General features: G+C 37.0%; 1 protein-coding gene across 1 annotated transcript in view; it reads right to left on the reverse strand.

The window, feature by feature from the left end:
- LOC149771942 (contactin-4-like) overlaps window positions 1–14,439 on the reverse strand; it is a 31,113-nt gene extending 16,674 nt beyond the window's left edge. Inside the window, exons 1-2 of the mRNA XM_089948059.1 lie at window positions 14,409–14,439; window positions 8,958–9,263 (exon numbers count right to left, since the gene is read on the reverse strand). Coding sequence (XP_089804185.1) covers window positions 8,958–9,201 — 244 coding nt within the window. The 5' untranslated portion in view covers window positions 9,202–9,263; window positions 14,409–14,439. The remainder of the gene's footprint in view (window positions 1–8,957; window positions 9,264–14,408) is intronic.
- Between the last annotated feature and the right edge of the window lie 4,127 nt (window positions 14,440–18,566).

The raw sequence follows: 18,566 nt of genomic DNA on the forward strand, positions 1-18,566 counted from the left end.
GGTTGGAACTCTACAGCACATCTCATGGTGAGGGATAGAGATTAGTGAAATAGCATTTATATTGATAAAAATGGTTTGAAAACAAACCACCAACCATCCTTTTTTCATAACAATTTGTATTCAACCAACAAGTGGTTAGAGCGTCCGCCTCGCAAGCGGCAGGTCGTGGGTTCGAACCCTAGTTGAGTAATACCAAAAAATTACAAAAATGGGACTAACAGCTGCTTTGCTAGGCGATCATCATTAAAGAGGCTAGTGTTAGGACTGCTCGACCGGGTGTCAGGATAATGTGACTGGGTGGAAAATCATGCTACATGTCTGCAGCATGATGCCCCGGTGCTAGATATCACTATAAACTGCTACACTGCAGACATGGTAGCGATATGACTGAAAACTTGCTATGTTAAAAATCCTAATCACACACACACACACACACACACACACACATTAACCAACGCATTATACAACAATTCATACAATATCAGATAACACAATTTTTACAAGGTTTACAACGTTGTGAGGTCAAGTTAGACTTCCGCTGATGGAGGTCATTGGGCCATTGAAGTACAGTACGATTCCTACTTAAGACAAGAAATATCAATAATGGTCACAAAACCGTCGGTCTACGATTGCATCTTTTCTAGAAGAGTCACGATCAAAATAAGTCACTAAATGTTCTAAGGGATATCCAAGACTGCATTGGTGAAGAAAATACACACCATATTGAGCACACACCACGAAATCTGTGCCTTGTAATTTCACATTATTGAATTGTGTAGTCTGGGCATTTCTTCTTATAAAGTCGACGATGCCGTCTTGCAAAGGCGGTAATCCACTCGAATCAAAATAGTTCCTTGGGTCTTTACCGCCTAGTTTCCCATCGATGTTTGTAATCTCCAAATAAGTCAGCAAAGGAACAAATGGTCACACTAGTCTTTACATCACTTTAATTATTCCAGTAGAAATAACAATTTCGTTCCAAATTTATGTCAAGATCTTCGCTCGGGAAATGCTTAGCTAACAATTCACACCTAATTGCTTCTTTGAAAATGTCTGAAAAGTCATTCACTCTGAGTACATACTTCTTACTCCTTTCTAAGAGAGCTTCGATGCATTGGATCTCAGATGGAGTCACCGGATGGAAGGAATGGTCACGCAAGTCTTTATACCATTCCTTCAACACTATCTCTTTCCTTAGCATTATGTAAGCGTACTCCTGATACTTTCCAAACCTTATTCTTGACTCATATTACTCCCTATCAAATAATCATTTGTACAATATCAAACCCATGAATATCCGTCAATTATGAGATCTATAATATTTTCTGCTAGGTGTTTATCATAACCCCTGATTAAAAGTTCATCCTGTTCTGGCCCTCTGGGTAATAAGTTCTCTTCATCTTTGTCTTTTTGGGTGGGTGGTTCTGTTTCCAGGACATCCTCATATTCCATTTCCAAAGATTATCTACTATTCAAAGAAGGACAAGAGTCTTCCAAAGCTTTTAATAGTCTATAACGATTAATCTAACACTGCTGATTTATATCGGATTATCATATTCGGCATAGAGGATGACGTTCACAGTCTGGAGTAGAGGTGTAGTAAACTGAAGGTCCACACGAATCTGGCCTGATTTTATAGGGCGAAAATGTCCCTCGTCGCTGCCTTTGACTTGGGTGAAATCAAAAGACCAAAATGCCTAACCTCCTGCATAATCGTCGTACAAAAATGGGGTGATTGGTGTTGGTCCCTAACTGTCCGGTAGTTTTGTACAGGGACAGGTACGACCTTAAGTAATTCTTCTTGCAAAATGTAGTTTTTAAGGGTCTAGTACACAAGGTCTTGCCATCGCGATTGACTTCCATGTTTGACACGTTGTAATGCTAAACCTTGAAAGGAGTTTGATAGGGGCTCCATTGAAGGCTGCATTGCTAACGATGCCAATGATTAAACGTTTATTTAACTGTCCTTGGAACAGAAAATGTTGGATCTTTGTTCGGAGTCCAGCGGCGATGGCTAAACGTTTTCACTTTCACGCGTCGTATCGGATACTTGACTGTCGTTCTGCTGAAAGTGTGACTGATGTCGTCTGATACTTTAGGTAACACTTCCACGCGTCGCACTTAGAGTCTGGCTTCTTGGATGATGGTTTTGTAACAGGCAGACTCAGCCATGAAATGGAAAGCCGTGCTGCTGTGATTGAATATTAGGCGGGCATCCACTCCGTTCAGTAAATACTTTTCTTGCAACCACATGTCCAAATACAAACGATCCATCAGTTTTAAACTCTGCCCATCCTTGATTTTTGTTTCTTGGGTCATTACATCCCTCATTGTAGTTTGCTTATTTATCTGTAATCAGATCGGTGTCTTTGAATTTGCCTACTGTGTCAGGTTCCCATACGAAGCAAGCATCCAGATGTGTGTTCCTGGCTTTTTTTCCGTACGTCAGGAGATTTTCCAGGTAACCTCGATAAGGGTAAGTATCCATGTTGCTACTGACCAGTTTCTTTTTATTCAAATACAAATCAACCTCACTGAACAATGAATGCATGAAATTGTCGGTAGATACTTCCTCGTTAACGTCTACATAATTTCCGTCACGATCGAGAACTTTGACTTTCAAGTACAAGTAACTCTTATTTAGATCGGGCTGTACTTTGATTTCAAATTCGATGGGGGCTGAGGTCGTCCAAGAGTAGTTGGGATGAAATTATGCAAATTGGGATTCGTCATCATAGTGTGAGGCATGGCAAACAGATCCTGTTCCGACTTGGAACAGTCGCAAGACTCACGATGCATCATTTTTTTCTCTCTGTGATTTAATAATCAAAGACGTCAGACTCTCGCACGGTTCTTCTTTCCTTGGTCTTTCTAGCTCTTGTTGTGTGAAGGCCTATGGAGGGGTGTCTTCGTCGTCGTCTCTTTCCTTCTTGTCCTTGCTGTGGCGTCAGGGAAACAAGAATGACTGACTCGGCAGCGTCAAGGGAATTTATAGAAGTTTCTATTCTGCTCAAAATGTATTTGACAGTTTGAAGCAATATATTTTTGAATGCTCCCAGGAAGGCTTCTTTGGAATTTTGTTTATCGACGATGAAAGTTTGGAGACTTCCTTTGCCTTGTGTCAAATCTGAATCTTTCAGGGCATGCAATCCTCGTGTCTCCATCGGTTTCAAAACGGAGGCCACCTAACTAAACACCGATTATAGCATATCTCCCAAACCATATCCACGCAGTGGAGCGAATTCCTCGATACATGACTTACAAGTCGTTAGAGAATCCTTTTCGAAAATGTAGTTTCACCGTGACTTTCCCTTTGGAGAATGGACTATTTTGTCCCAGATCTCCTTTAATAGCAATGCTCACAGTTTCGAAATACGACTGAATGACAGGAAAATAGTGAGCATGTGCAAATTCGCGGTGAACATGATAGGTGTTTCCACCTTCCTCGTTAATGGTAGTGGCACAATCCACTTTGACAGGAATGACTCGCATTTACTCTGCGGATGTTTATCGCACCACGTTGTACTCCACCACATTGGAAGTAATCTATTTCAATCCTTCGTTCCGTTCTACAGGGGAATCAACAATACTTGTAAAATTCCGAATTCATGTTGATCTTCGGGTTGAAAGTCGGAGCCATGTTTGTGTCTCCAACCAAAATTTCAAACAGACTAGTATTATAACTGATGGACAACTTTTGTGTATCCTTAAATTTCATCAGTAGATGGAGAGCCACTTCATGATATTCAAAGGGAGACACTTCATTTGGCTTTGTACAATGCATTGGCAAACACTTCCTCGAACCTGGAAGCAATCGTGTCCACCATATGCTGGATTTTGTATACGTGGAATCCGGATGTCATTGATGGCTTGTTGCACTTGTTCGTTCCTGATTTCGCCGTCGAAAGTGTTTTGCTTTTCAATGAATTTTTGATTTGTGTGGGATGAATGATTTCCACCAAAACTAATTTCCGATGGGTTTCGTGATCCAATTGGATGGCCTGAGGTAATTTGGCTACAAAACAACACAAAGTATTGTGGGAAACACATACATGGAACTGTCTCTGGGTAACGTTAAGTAAAATTGTTGTTTATAATTCCAGAGTTTTGCTATCTGAAGGGTAATTGAAACTCAGAGGAGTGTCTAAATGAGGATTGTTATTGTTTTGAAGGTGACTGTTGGAAGGGTGACTGACTTTGGGCGCAAGACTCCCGTTGTTACCATTAGATTATTTCAGGGAAGGTTTCGGGAGAAGGTAACCGATGCCCATTAAAATGGTCCACAAATGTTTGCCTCCTTGTTGCAAACTCAAATTGGCAATGACAGCACCTATGACACAATACACCGTAAAGATTTGTCAGAAAAAGACGATTTGCGTTTTAGACACACGATCTCCACACCATACCCACAAGGGATGCTTTTATAGATCATGCAGAGAAGAAGAAGAACTGGAAGAAGGAGTGGTCACTGTAGTGGTTGAGGCTGTGTTGAAGGGCATGATGGTCACTTCTTTTTATAGTCGATGACTTGAGAAGTATGAGATCCAAGAATCAAAACTGGCGTACGTGTCTGTGTAAAATGGTTAGTATTTGTGTGTTTGTTTTTTCTCCTTAACGTAAAAAACTTGTTCCTGCACAAAATAATAGTGTGTGTTAGTCTGTAGGTAAAAGGAAAGAAATATGCCTGTAAACACTTCTTTTCCCTGACTTGTAAAATAGTGTGTGCGAGGTGTGTATTTTTGTGTATATGTGCGTGCGCGCACGTGTGTATACGTATTGTTTTTTTTTGTCCCTATAAAACTCCCTTTGTCCCTATCAAATTCATTTCACCTACCTACCTACAGTAGCGCCTATTCAGGGCTGCCACATGCAGTACTGTTGCCATTATTCTCTTAGTGTCCAGTACATTGACGTCATTGAAGCTAGAAAGTTTGAGCTATAAATATAGATTTGTGTTTTTCTTAAGGAATTTCCTACAAGTTGTGACTATAAATAGACACTAGATTAGTTCATAGGACTTTCCTACAAGATAAGATCATACAAAGATAGTGGTTTTTTAATAAGAATTACAAAGACAGTGGTTTTTAATAACAATTGTCCACAAGTTGCAGGTAAAAATAAATACTAGGTTATTCCAAAGGAATTTCCTACCAGTATTGACTATAAATAAATACTAGCATTTCTCAAAATAATATTTTTGGTAGTATAAAAGATGGTCCACTTTGTGAGATTTTATATCCTTCTCTTGCATTTTAAGCTAACACAGGGCATTTGGATAGTGTGTTTGATACAATGGATGGTATAGTGGGTGTAATGGATAGCATGTTTGTGGTGGAAGAGATAGACATTTTGTGAGATTTCATCCCCTTCTCTTACATTCAAACAAACACAAGGCATCTTGGATAGTGAATGTGATCTGTTGGATAGCATAGTGGTATCATGGATAACATTTTTGTGGTGTAAGGGATAGTCTATTTGTTAAATTTCAACTTTGTTTACATTCTAAGCTAACACATAACGTTTGGAGTGTGTGGGTATGTGTGCGTCTTGCCCTTAGCAAACCCACTGTCTATACACTTATGAGTGTTTGTTTTGTGTAAATGTGGAGTAGTGTGAATATACATATAGACTTGGGTTTTTACATAAGAAATTCCAAATGTTGTAGTCTTAAACAAATACGAGGAATTTTAAATATGAGTGTCACACAAGTTGAGGCTATAAGTAGATAACGGTTTTTTCTGTTGGATTTTTATACAAGTTGTGGCTATAAATAGTTACTAAGTTTATCCATTTTAGTTTAAAATAATGTAATCTAATGTCCCGGTATATGTCCATTATCCATTGAATTCTGAGACAATTTCGCAATTTTAGCGTTACTTTTAGTCACATCCATTTTGTTGCTGGTCTATTTCAATTATGCAAATTTATGAAAAACGCAAACATAATTTAATGTAATGCTTTATATATAAATCTAGGATACAAGAATATACTGATTATGCAACAGGTACATATCACACACTTGTGCAATCTGAGGCCAGCCACTTGCACAACTGTTAATAACTGCTCAGCCCGATTAAGATCAGCCACTTGCAACATGCTGTCAGTGTTCAGTCCCGTGATGTCACCCCTGTTCCATTCCCCTTGACGCTAGCAATGTTCAATATGCTTAGTTAAATTCCCTATGTTGAATTCCCCTTGACGCTAAAGTGTCGCGACCCTCTCTGTACTGATAATAAGCATTGTTGCTAATGTGCCCCACTATACTAATTCTGTGTTTTCAAGTTTTTGCCCCAAATTTCTTGGAGAACGTGTGAATGGGCGTCGATATTCTTTCACGGCTGTGTAATGAGCTGAAGTTTTGTACTCGTATGCTTGCTCCTGTTTGATTATCCAGTGACAACGGGGTATTTTCAGGGGGATATTAGTGTATATGTGCACCGTTGTGCGCGAACAAGGTAGCGATACCATGAATGTTTGTAACAGCACTGTTGGATTGAAGAGATGTACAAACCACGTATGCATGACCGGATGGATGTCCTACGCAAATTCAACAGTGTTGATCATATCAATTTCGGACTGATCAGCTATGGGCAAAGACCTATTGATGGATACATTCATGAGTGGGACGAACAAATCATTCATTTTAAGGGTTGCTGTTTCCTTGAAATATAAATTTAGCAGGGTATCACACAGTCTTGTTGACTCGATACTTTGTTGAGTGTTTACTTGGCGTTCCTGGGACTACAATGTCTATAATTAACGTAGAACCGCTGGCCATCCTAGAGAACAGTTTAGGAGTTGAGGAAACATATGCAGTTTTAACCAACAAATGTTTTGATAAGTTGACTAACATCAGCAAATATACTTCGATGAAGTTTTAATGAATACGAAAATGATATGTCAATATCAATCTGTGTCTCAATGACAGGTTCATTTTGTAATTGTTGTTACGGTTCTTCTTCAGTTGATTTTGGAGCGATAATGCTGTTAATTTGGGCACAAAGATTATACAGCTGAATGATTGCTTCTGGCCAAGGCGGAATCACATTAGGAAGACATAAAAATACCCATTTTTTGCAAGGTGGAAGCTCTAGTCTGTTAAATCTTATAGAAAGATAAACATAAACAATCAAATACAATGATCAATTTGTGCTGCTTGCGGCAGCATTACTGGCCTTGTTCCAGTTTATATTGAACTTTATCATTACCGCACAATGCGTAACTGTTTTTGTAAACCAACGCCACAAGTAAAGCATGGGATTGGTCCATCACCATGTTCGCACTAGTCAAATGCTGCCAGCAGCATTCGTTCACGCACTGATGGTTACATATTTGTGACTTTCCGATAAACAACCATGGATGTTGATATTTTCTGATCATCTATATAATTCGACTCAAAGATTATATTTAATCGTTTTTCTTTTGTCGCTCTCCCAAGCACTTGGTATTGCGCACCACACTGCGGACAGCCCATGTGTTACCCACTAAATTATTTGATAAGTTGACTATATCAAACAGTTTCTCAATAACAGGTTCGTTTTGTAATTGTTGTTACGGTTCTTCCTCAGTTGATGTTGGAGCGATAATACTGTTAATTTGGGCACAAAGAATATACAGCTGAAGGATTGTTTCTAGTCAAGTCGGAATCGCCAAAACTACACATGTTTTGCAAGGTGAAAGCTCTTGTCTGTGTGCAATCGGCATGTCAATTAATATAATAACAGTTAAGCCGTATAGAAGGAAAAACATAATCAAATACAATGGTTAGTCTGTGATGCTTGCGGCAGCCTTACTGGCCTTGTTCCAGCTTCTATTGAACTGTATCATTACCGCACAATGAATAATTGTTTTTGTCCACCAACGCCACAATCAAATCATTGGATTGGTCCATCACCATGTTCGCACTAGTCATGGATATTGATGTTTTCTGATCAGCTATATAATTCGACTCAAAGTTTATATTTTAAGTTAATCGTTTTTCTTTTTGTCGCTCCCCAAGCGCTTGATGGCGAGTGAGACATGGGGGAAAACAATAGATGATGGTAGCCCTTCTCCGTCCTCTTTAGAACCTTTGTTCCTTCGTGCTCCTCACGCACACCAGCTCCCTCCCCACACACTCACTCACACACAGGCAAGCCCACATACATATATATAATTTAAGATGTATCTCAAACTTCGAAATTCATGTATGTTAACAATGTGTACACCAATCGCTTAGATGCAGACTGTTTTGTTTTAAATCTTTCTGTCTATGTGTTTAATTAATTAGCACTTCCTTGTATGCACATGGCTATATGTTCAGTAGCTTCTGTAATAAGAGTATGCAATAAATACATTGACCCTTGTCATATAATTAATTACATATTTAAGACAAACGGCATATAATATCAACGAAATCTCTCTAGTTCAGACTGTTGGTTCAGATAAGGGTGTGGGGGATCTGGGATAGTAGGTGGGAGGTGGACGCTTTGTTTTGTGAAAAGTTCAGTTATTCTTAGTTTCATAAAAGGAGAAAGAAAATGTGGACACGATGTACTTCAAACCCGTCCTTCCGTGTGTGAGTTTGCCTTTAGGTATGCGTGATTGTACATACTTGCGAATTATTAAATTCCCTCAGACACAAGCACAAACACGTATCAACACGTAGTTTTATTATAATATTTATAATATTTAGAAATCAATGGTAAGACGCGATTCTTTTATCACTGACACAAGTACGTTCGAAAGAAATGATACTCTTCTTGTAAAACATTCGAAAAATGTATTTGCATCGATAATGATGATTTAGGATAATGCAAAATATAACCGGACACATTTAAAATATAAAATATAGCAGGTCACATTTAACAATATTGTCCATTTTGACGCAGATAAACTTCATTTAATTACATTTTAAATTAATAATTATGATTTGGGCTGATGCAGAATAAATATTTACATAAATTGTAACTACATACCAATCGTGTTTAGGTATATATTGTCGTCCAGATCCTGATATTTCCAATGGCGCACCACTCTGTACTTCCCAGCATCCTTTTCGGTGATGTTCAAAATATCCACAGTTACGATCATATTGTCAGGCGTTGTGAATGATATCAAAACTTTCACCCTCTCGGGCAGTGCATGTGCACGAGAAGTTTTTTGTGGCAATACCTGGTGGACACGTGACTTGTTATGCAGTATATAGACATCATCATTCATTACATGTTTGAACGTCCATGAGAATGATACATTTCGTCCAATTATTCCTTGTACGTGTTTTCCTTCAGAGATGTTAAAGAATGTAAAGCAGCAGAATATTATAAGTAACAAAAACATATTCTCATATCTGTGTGCAAAACGTTTATGTTCAACTAATTTTGTATTAGGATACATTTAGAACTGAAATAAAGATGTTCATGCCTACATGAACCGTTCAAACAATGAACGGATGTCCTTCTCAATCGGCATCACAACGATATAAATTATTACAGATATAAAATTGAACTTTCTAATCGGTTAATTTACAGTCAGCATCCGGAGTCTGGTAACTTTGTAACATACGAATGCTTCATTAAAATAGCAGATGTAACATCTGAATAACAATATATTTAATGTTTTCAAAGACGATTTAGAATATGATTGCAAAATGAAAATGATATCTAACATTGTTATAATTTAAATAGTTGCAGAAAGAATAGAAATGACTATTTTATTGAGAAATGTAAAAGTATATAGATACAGAGCTGATAATCGACTGTCTCTCAAATTTACGTGGAAATAATGTGTTTCAGGTCGTATTATCAGTATTTGAACGTTGAATCACTCGTTGTTCAAAAGGTCGGAAATACATGATCAATTATCCATTCATGCCAATAAACGCAAGGAAAGAAATGGAAATGTAGAAAGATATAGACAGGAAAGAATAAAGGAATTCAAACATATTTGCATACATAATATAAACTCTAACGAGACGGGAGAACAAGTCTAAGTGTCGTGGCCCAGAATAGAAACCAATGTCCCATAGTCGGGTGCACATACCACCAAATTGAAAGTTCCGGGCTAATTTCGAATACCACCAATTTCACCTCTCATAGTGGTCTATACCCATTCTTAATCGGGCTACGAGCAACTAGGAGCCTGACGAGATCCAAAATATTACGGGAAGGAAACAATGCCTAACTATCGATTTCGTAAATCGAACCCGATTTAATCTTTCCCTTATTTTGGCGCACTGAACTCTAGATTCAAGTGCCTCGACCAGCTACTCACACATGCTGAAACACAAATAAGTAGTGGCGTCACTAGGGTTGGTGTCACCAGTGTGGTAACTGGTGGTGTCATCCCCATGGATCTCCTGCCTGCACAAAATTTCACAAAGTTTATAGACTGTCATTTGCGGTAACCCATGTTGTACCCCCATGGATCTCTTTCCTGCCTACAAATTCAAAACATTTATAGACATTCACGTACGTTAACTCATGGTGTCACCCCATGGACCTCCTTCCTGCACAAAAATTCAAAACGTGTGTCGACATTCATTTTGGTGTCACACCTCTATGGTGTCACCCGGTGCGGTCCGTACCCAAGCACCCCCCTCCAGTGACGCCACTGTAAATACGTAATATAAGATAAAATAGTTCTACCTTTGCTATCGAAAATCCCATTTTGTATATTTGAGCAGACATGTTTAGCCTACTCTTGTCGATTTCCCTTCAATGCAAATCAGTAGACTGGGTTGATTGGCAGGAGTAAACGTAAGTATGTCTGGGCACCTAAACCCGCTCTGGTGGCCTAGTGGTTGGAGCGTCCGCCTCGGATGCGGGAGGTCGTGGGTTCAATCCCTGGTCGAGTCATACCAAAGACTTACAAAAATGGTACTAACAGCTACCTCGATTGGCACTCAGCATTAAGAGGTTAGTGTTAGGACTGGTCAGCCTGGTGTAAGGATAATGTGACTGGGTGGGACATCATGCTACTTGTCTGCGGCATGATGCCCCTGTGCTAGATATCATTATAAACTGCCACACTGCAGACATCGCAGCGATATAACTGAAACATTGTTAAAGCTACGCTAAAAATCCAAACCACACACACACACACACCCCCGCCAGAGAAAGAAAATGGTATAAGCACTAAATGAAAGATCCCCAGATATCAAGACACCATTAGATATATACAGTTTAATCTATTTAATTGACCAGGGTCTGCAAACTATTTTACATATCGTGCCACTTTTATCCGGATTAATTAAAAATTGAACGAGCGTGTGCCACCGGTGAGAGAGTAACACTGCTAAAATCAAGATTTTTAGCTTCCCTTAGCGTGCCACACAAAACCTCCTGTGGCACGCTTGCCGTATGTTGCTGACCCCTGTAATATACGATAAAAAAGTCATAATACATTTATATCTCAGGAAATGTTGATGAAATAATTTAAAGAAGAGTTAGCGATATGCAGAAAAGCTACGTTATACGTGGTCCAAATGGTGCTAATAAGTCGCACTGCACTTTAAAAAGAAGAATACATACATGGAAGGTTCTTTTTCGTTGGAAAACAATTATTTTATAATTGCTGACATCACCGATAGTTACATTAACTGAGTTATTCCTGCACACACAAACATGCTTGGAAATGCTTGAAAAGGTTCAACTATATGAACAATTATTTGAGCAGGAAACACTATATCACAGTGCAGTGGAGCTGTAATGCATGAACAATGCTCTTACGTCAAATATAGACACAATCAGCATAACTTAAATGCTATGTATTGTAATTACGTCATGCAGTAATCAGATTAATTCGAACTAGGCAAATTACAAACAATATACATGGATTGCTGCATATACGGTAAGTAAATTCATACATTGTACATACTAATCGTTTACAGAGGTACTGAATGTATTCAGCTATGTTACAAGTGTTTTAAAGGAATAGCAACAGAAGTAAAAGATGAATTAAGACTGATAACACTGTGATATATTTTGTGCATACCACGAAGATGAAAGACGTTTCGATTTAACAAATACACGCCACATTTCTGTTACAAAACTAACTTTAAAACAAAAGTCGTGATTTTGATTATTTGACTGGAAAGTTAAGATAACCTATTCATATCGATTTCAGTTTGTATTATAAATACAATAGTCATTCCCATTTTCTTTCACAGCCTGCTTATGTTCGGTCATGATAGATAGTAACATATTCGTCAGGACGTTTGCAAGAATGATCCATGATTCAATGATATGCAGTCAGAAAGCTTCACACGGATAAATGAATTACACATATTGGTAAAAAACTAGTCAATTCAAACATACACTGACATTAATACATGTTTTATATTAGTGATAGATATGAACATTCTGTCATATCTGCGTGATCACTTCAAGATCCTGAGAAAACCGTACAATCTGAAACCAGTTGATTATAAGGGAACAAAAGCAACTGAATGCGAAGAGTTGTGTACATTGAAAGAAGTTATTACTACATTACATAAATTTCAAGATTACGTTTAGTTCCAAATTTTGCCAAGTTTTTGCCTCTTCTCTATTTAAATATGAGCCAAATTTATTTTCGATATTTCTAACAGTAGTAATAATGAAGACGGTTTCTGGCCCAAAAGCCCAATTTTCTCACAATGAACCTATTCTTTTCCATTTTCTTACCACTCAGGACCCAATGCCCCTACAACGACATAAACACATATGTTCTGAAAACAAATACGTTTTACGTCATCGTATAGTAATCTTGTTCAAGGTGACTAAACAAACTTGGTATTTGTGTATACCTGGAAAAATGGTTTATTCTGAGAAAAATACGGCTTTCGATTCATAAACAACTTTTACTATTACTATTGGAGAGCTCTGTTCGTGCCAAGATATACATTATACCTCGAGTTCTGAAGATAAAAACTTGCATTGCGATCAATCCAAATAATCTATTTAATATCCGATGAACAGCGCATCGACATTTGCTATCAGAAAAAAATTCATCATCATATTGATACAGGTACTGCCTAACTGTCCCACTAATTTTTCTATGGCATTCAAACAATTATTTCATCTTAATTGTAATAAGCAGATACTTACTACTAGAGCAGTATACCTTTGATCGGTCAAGATCAATCGTTAACTTTGTATATTTTTCTTGACTAATAGGATCATGAAAATTACTTTTAGATAATATTTTTGTCACATTGTCAAGCAACTTGAAATACTGATTGTGATCAGTCCTGGCAAGAGAAAGTTTTAACTTGTGAAATCCTCCAATAAAACATACTCCACTGACTTCATCTTATGTGCAACGGTATGTCCTTTATTCTGTATTAGTATTTGTTTTATTTTACTGTTCTTGTTTTTCGTTACGGTTAGCGTGTTCATATACTAATCTTTAGATAAAGTATATACTTGTTTTGCTAGTGATATTGTACTTGGACTTAAAACACAATCAACCTGATATTTTTTTAAGCTATGTTTTCATACTTACTCACCCGTATTGTCAAAATGTCCGTCAGCATACTATCAATCAAACGAAACTCTCTGATCAGGTCGTCCATATTGGGTTTCACTCTGCTCAGATACGATCGTATTTGATCAAGCAGTTTATTGTAAGTATTGATTGCAGTTTTACAAACTGATTTCTTAGTTTCAAAACAAGTTTCAATCTTTTTACTTGCGGATGTTAATGTGACACCTACTCCAGATATTATCAATAAAAAACAGGTTTAAAGTTGCTCCACCCGACACAATACCCTAGCTTGTTAAAGTAATTAGGATATATGATATTACCTTTAACATTCTACCGTAAAAAAGGTAAGGTTTTGTTTACGCGCCAAAGATTTTTATGATAATGCTTGTAATACTGCATAAGCTCGTCTGTTTCTTTATCGTCGAGGGCATGTGACACATGGCTGAAATCTATTACTTGGCGTGTTATTATTCTTCTTTCCTATAACAAATTTATTTTCTGCCGAGACTACATCAATTAGCACTCGAAAATCATTATTTTTAGGATCAGCAATAAAATCTCCTACTTATCATACACCGCAGAAAATGTATTTTTTGATTGCTCTTAGTTTATCAACAGTACCAAAATGCGTTGGTATTTCATCAGTTATATCGTTCACATATCCTGTATATAGATGTTAATATCGATCTAAAAAAGATACATTTGCAATATCCCAAAATTCAATTTTGTTTAATACCAGCTACTGTCTAAGAATTACATATGCTGTGCCGAATTTTAACAGTCCATAATTACCATTGACACCCATATCATTTACAGGTCAGTTTAGATACCCTGCAATTAACTCTTTTATATTTCTGTATTTTGGTACGGTTAATATTTTTCCAGCTTCAAGATTGTAATTTTTAAGTATGATCCTTTTATGTTTATCTCAATAAATATCATCGATATTGATATTGATTTACCTGTCGAATTATGCGATCTGCACAACTTATATCCGTTCTGTCCAAAATCAATGGTGATATATTATAGTTTGTTATCAGAAGAGCAAAATACTTGCACAAGGTAAATCTGTTGTTAATAAGCTTGTCCCAAATTTACTTGACTAACATAGATACGTAATACATTATGAAACTCTCATACAGGTTATTGATCATGGTTTAATATTACCAAAGGTACATCGCGTCTTAAAATTTAATCAAGCTTTCTGGATGAAAGGTTAAATTGCTTATAATACCGCAAGAAGAGCAGCTGCAACAAGTGATTTTGAGAAGAGCTTCTTCAAGCTGACGAATAATAGCGTATTTGGAAAGACCATGGAAAATATCAGAAAGCGTGTCAATGTTGATATCATCAATAACGTTGAAAGGTGTAGCATCTGATGATTTCGTCAACATGAAAATATTTACCGACAATTTAGTAGCTGTTTATGAACGAAACACAAACCTAAAACTGAGCAAACCTGTTTATGTAGTTGCTGCAAAGTGCTACACAGTTTTCATCACGATTTTGTCAGAAACGTATGGAATGATGCTTAGTTATTGTTTACCGATACGAAATCATTTATGTATAAATATATTTACAGTGATATCTACAAGCACAATGATCTGTTCGATCTATCGTATTATCCTAATCGTAGTGGATTACATTGCAACGATAATAAGAAAATGATGGTTTGCTATGTAAAATGTACTGTCTCAAACTAGCTCATAAAAAAGTAAAAGAAAACGTGCCAAGGGAATAAAATAAATGTTGCTGATAAAGTATTGGGATTTGATGACTCCAAAGCTGCATTAGACGGGTATTCTGGTCGTGCTGAAATGGTCGCAATAAAGTCAAATCATCACATAATACAAACTGATACGATTACAACATAAGGGTTGTGTAATTTTGATGATAAAAGATACTGCTCCGGCCGAATCGAACTTTTGCGATAGGACACTATAACATAAACAAAAATAAATTGATTGGCTGCTACCATGGAAGTAAAACTTTACAAGTATACATTTTATCTAGCATTGTATAATAGAGCACTCCAGTAGTAATATCAAAGGCGGTTTATGAATCGAAAGCCCTATATTTCTCAGAATAAATCTATTTTATTTTCCAGGCATGCACAAACACCAAGTTTGTTTCCTCAGCATGAACAAGATTATCCTATGATGACGTAAAACATATTCCTTTTCAAGACGTATTGTTTATGTTGTTATAGGGTATGGGGTTCGGGGTGATAAGGAAAGGACAAATAGGTTCATTCTGACAAAAAAAATATGGCTTTGGGGCCAGAAATCTCCGTGACTTTTACTACCCCTAGCATTTATACATGTTCGATTGTTTTCTTATTATCTGTTTTGTCTAGTTTTCGGTTATATTTATATTGGTTGTCATCGGAATGTTCCATTTGAAAAGTTATCTTATTCACTTCTCGTTTGTGCTCATTTATTATTTGTAAAAGTAATTATGTATCGTTTTATCATTCACTAATTTTAAATTTCAGCCAAATGTGTCCTGTCCTATACTTAAGTAACAAAAACATGACTAGAAGTATTTATGACCATGTTTGCGATGAGGTAGTTTTGGTGGTGGCGATGATGATAGCCATCATTATTACCATCATCACCACCACTACCACCATCACTACCACCAACTCATCGTGACACTGGTCATACAGTGATTATAACATCGGAAACACATATGCTAGAAATATAAAGACTAATGATAAAAACTCTAATCTATATAAAACACGTGTTGAAATTGTTTTAAGGATCATCAATATTGATTGTTGAAAAAATTGACACCTAGGTTATGTTACGACTCTATGGTTATAAACTAATTAATAGAAAGAAGCAAAGCCATCAAGTTTGTAAAACTTAGAAAACAATTTAATAAGCAATATTATACAATCAAAATTGGAGAGAAAATAACAGTACTATGAACTGAACACCAAAACAATCCTAGACATGTTTTATTAAAGGCCAAAAGAAGATAAAGTTCCGTAAAAATTTCAGATGCACGAATATACCAGTCTATCAACAGTCCAGAAGTCTCAGAATGACGTCGTCCAGAACTCCTTTGAATAATTCTCAATAGTTCGGAAATGATATTATAGTTTAATGAGCACTTTCTATTTCTACTGAATAGTCCAAACGAATGTCTTTCCTCTTAAATAATATCTAAACACAACATAAAATACATCCGCAGATTTTATGTTACAACAAGAACCCAAGAAATAAGAATAAGAAATCTGCCTAGTCCTAGCAAATTATATACAGGCGCAAAGAATAAAATACGCATATTATCACTACTTCAACGTAACAAATCGCAAATTTTCAACATGGTAATAGAACTCACATGATTAAACAATTTAATGGTAATTAACCTAATTCTTCTAAGATACCGCCTGACTGACTTGTATAATGGGATAAAGTCCGAAACTTGTGAACCTTTTTACTATAATTTTATTAACATTAACTGTCAACAATTACGTAAGCATCTATTTATAGATCCTATACAGTTTTACGTTCTTTAATATCTTAAAATAGAATATATGCAAGTAAAAGATAATCACTAGAATTAACAACCATGAATAGCAATTACAAAAAATATGGATATACATAAACAAGTCAGCTGCTCGAGCATGGTACGTGTAGTCTTAATAATCTTGTCCCAGTCATTCGTAGTCGTCTGTAGGAACGAGCCTGGTGGCAGCAGTATTTATTTAACGCGTTGGCGTGGAAGGTCTTGAACAGATCCAGCAACAAACACGTTGGTTTTGATATGTAGGTTGGGGTATCTTGATAACCAAATGCATTCCAAAAAGCTCTGTGCATGTCATAGTCTTTTCTGGTTATTCCGGCACAGCTGTGTTCTCTGTAATTGGGCCACTAGACTAAATGTTACTAAACTGAAGATAATCTGTAAATTGTAACTGCTTTAGTGAAAACATTTAAAAAAATTACCATTTTGTTTTGGACAGCGTTGGCTTGTCCGATGAGGCTATTTCGACCTAGTGAATCAAAAGTTTCTGTTATACCCGCAAACATTATGTAGCCCAGGTGGTACTTTTATTCCTCTAAGCTGATATACAGTTTGAGGTCACGTGCATACATATGGCACAGGTATATCACCTTATCGTTACCTAGTTCCATTAAACCCGTGTAGCAGTTTGTGGCAAATTGGAAAGCATTCAAGGTTGTCTCGATCAATTAAAATATTATCCTGATTTCCAGGTACCTCTCAGATTTCTTTCTTACTAGCTAATGGGTGACTACAGCCCCTTGTCACTCTAGAACACCGGTCTGTTTAAGATTGGACAAGTATGAAGCAATAACCTATTCGGAGATATTATATGTTCGCTGTTTATTCTGATCATTTGGTTTTCTGTAAGCACGTACAGAGCTTCAAAATCATCACAGATGACGCATCGAACACTCATCTGGCGGTGATATTCCTTAAAGACCTGGATGTGTCTGCCTGCTTCCGGTAAAGACCAATGCTATGTCATTAAGTCTATACCGCTGAAAGACATTCGTGTGGGATCCAAATAAGTATGTCTTGCTAAAGACTTTTATACTCCGGCGACATATATGCTTCTTCTCATTTTGCTGGGTATACTTGTTTAGTTATTTTATCAAGATATAGTGACTCTTTTCCATACTTGCTCTCTCAGTGAGAAGCCAGAGGACTATTCTATGTTCGCTAACTTTTACGCTGAAGTGTACCAAGTTGAGGGAATTTTGTCAGTCAAAGGCACTAATTGCAATGCTCCGTTGGGGTTTCAATCTAGACATTATCACTGACCTCCTCGGAAATCCGACGTCAGCAATGACAGGCCCGCCAAAGTGCAGATGTACTTGCTTGGTCTATCATAGTTAGTATTAGCCTGGCAATAGCAAATAATCGACCCACCTGTTGGTATTCACTCTGATCACGGACAGTGGTATTTTGTGTAGGAATATATAGCTAACAACGATGTCAAGCACTTGATAGGAAAAAAATGCCAAACAAGAAACTTCGCGCATGTATTCTTCAATGTGTCTTAGTATAGTGGCATTAGCTAGGGCAAAGAACTGATCTATTTCACCAATGTGCAGTAGGTGGGTGGAGCGTTTTGAAAACAGGTC

Source organism: Sinohyriopsis cumingii, unplaced genomic scaffold (assembly GCF_028554795.1).
Source record: "Sinohyriopsis cumingii isolate HCF-2022 unplaced genomic scaffold, ASM2855479v2 utg001564l, whole genome shotgun sequence".
Classification (NCBI taxonomy): Eukaryota; Metazoa; Mollusca; class Bivalvia; order Unionida; family Unionidae; genus Sinohyriopsis; species Sinohyriopsis cumingii.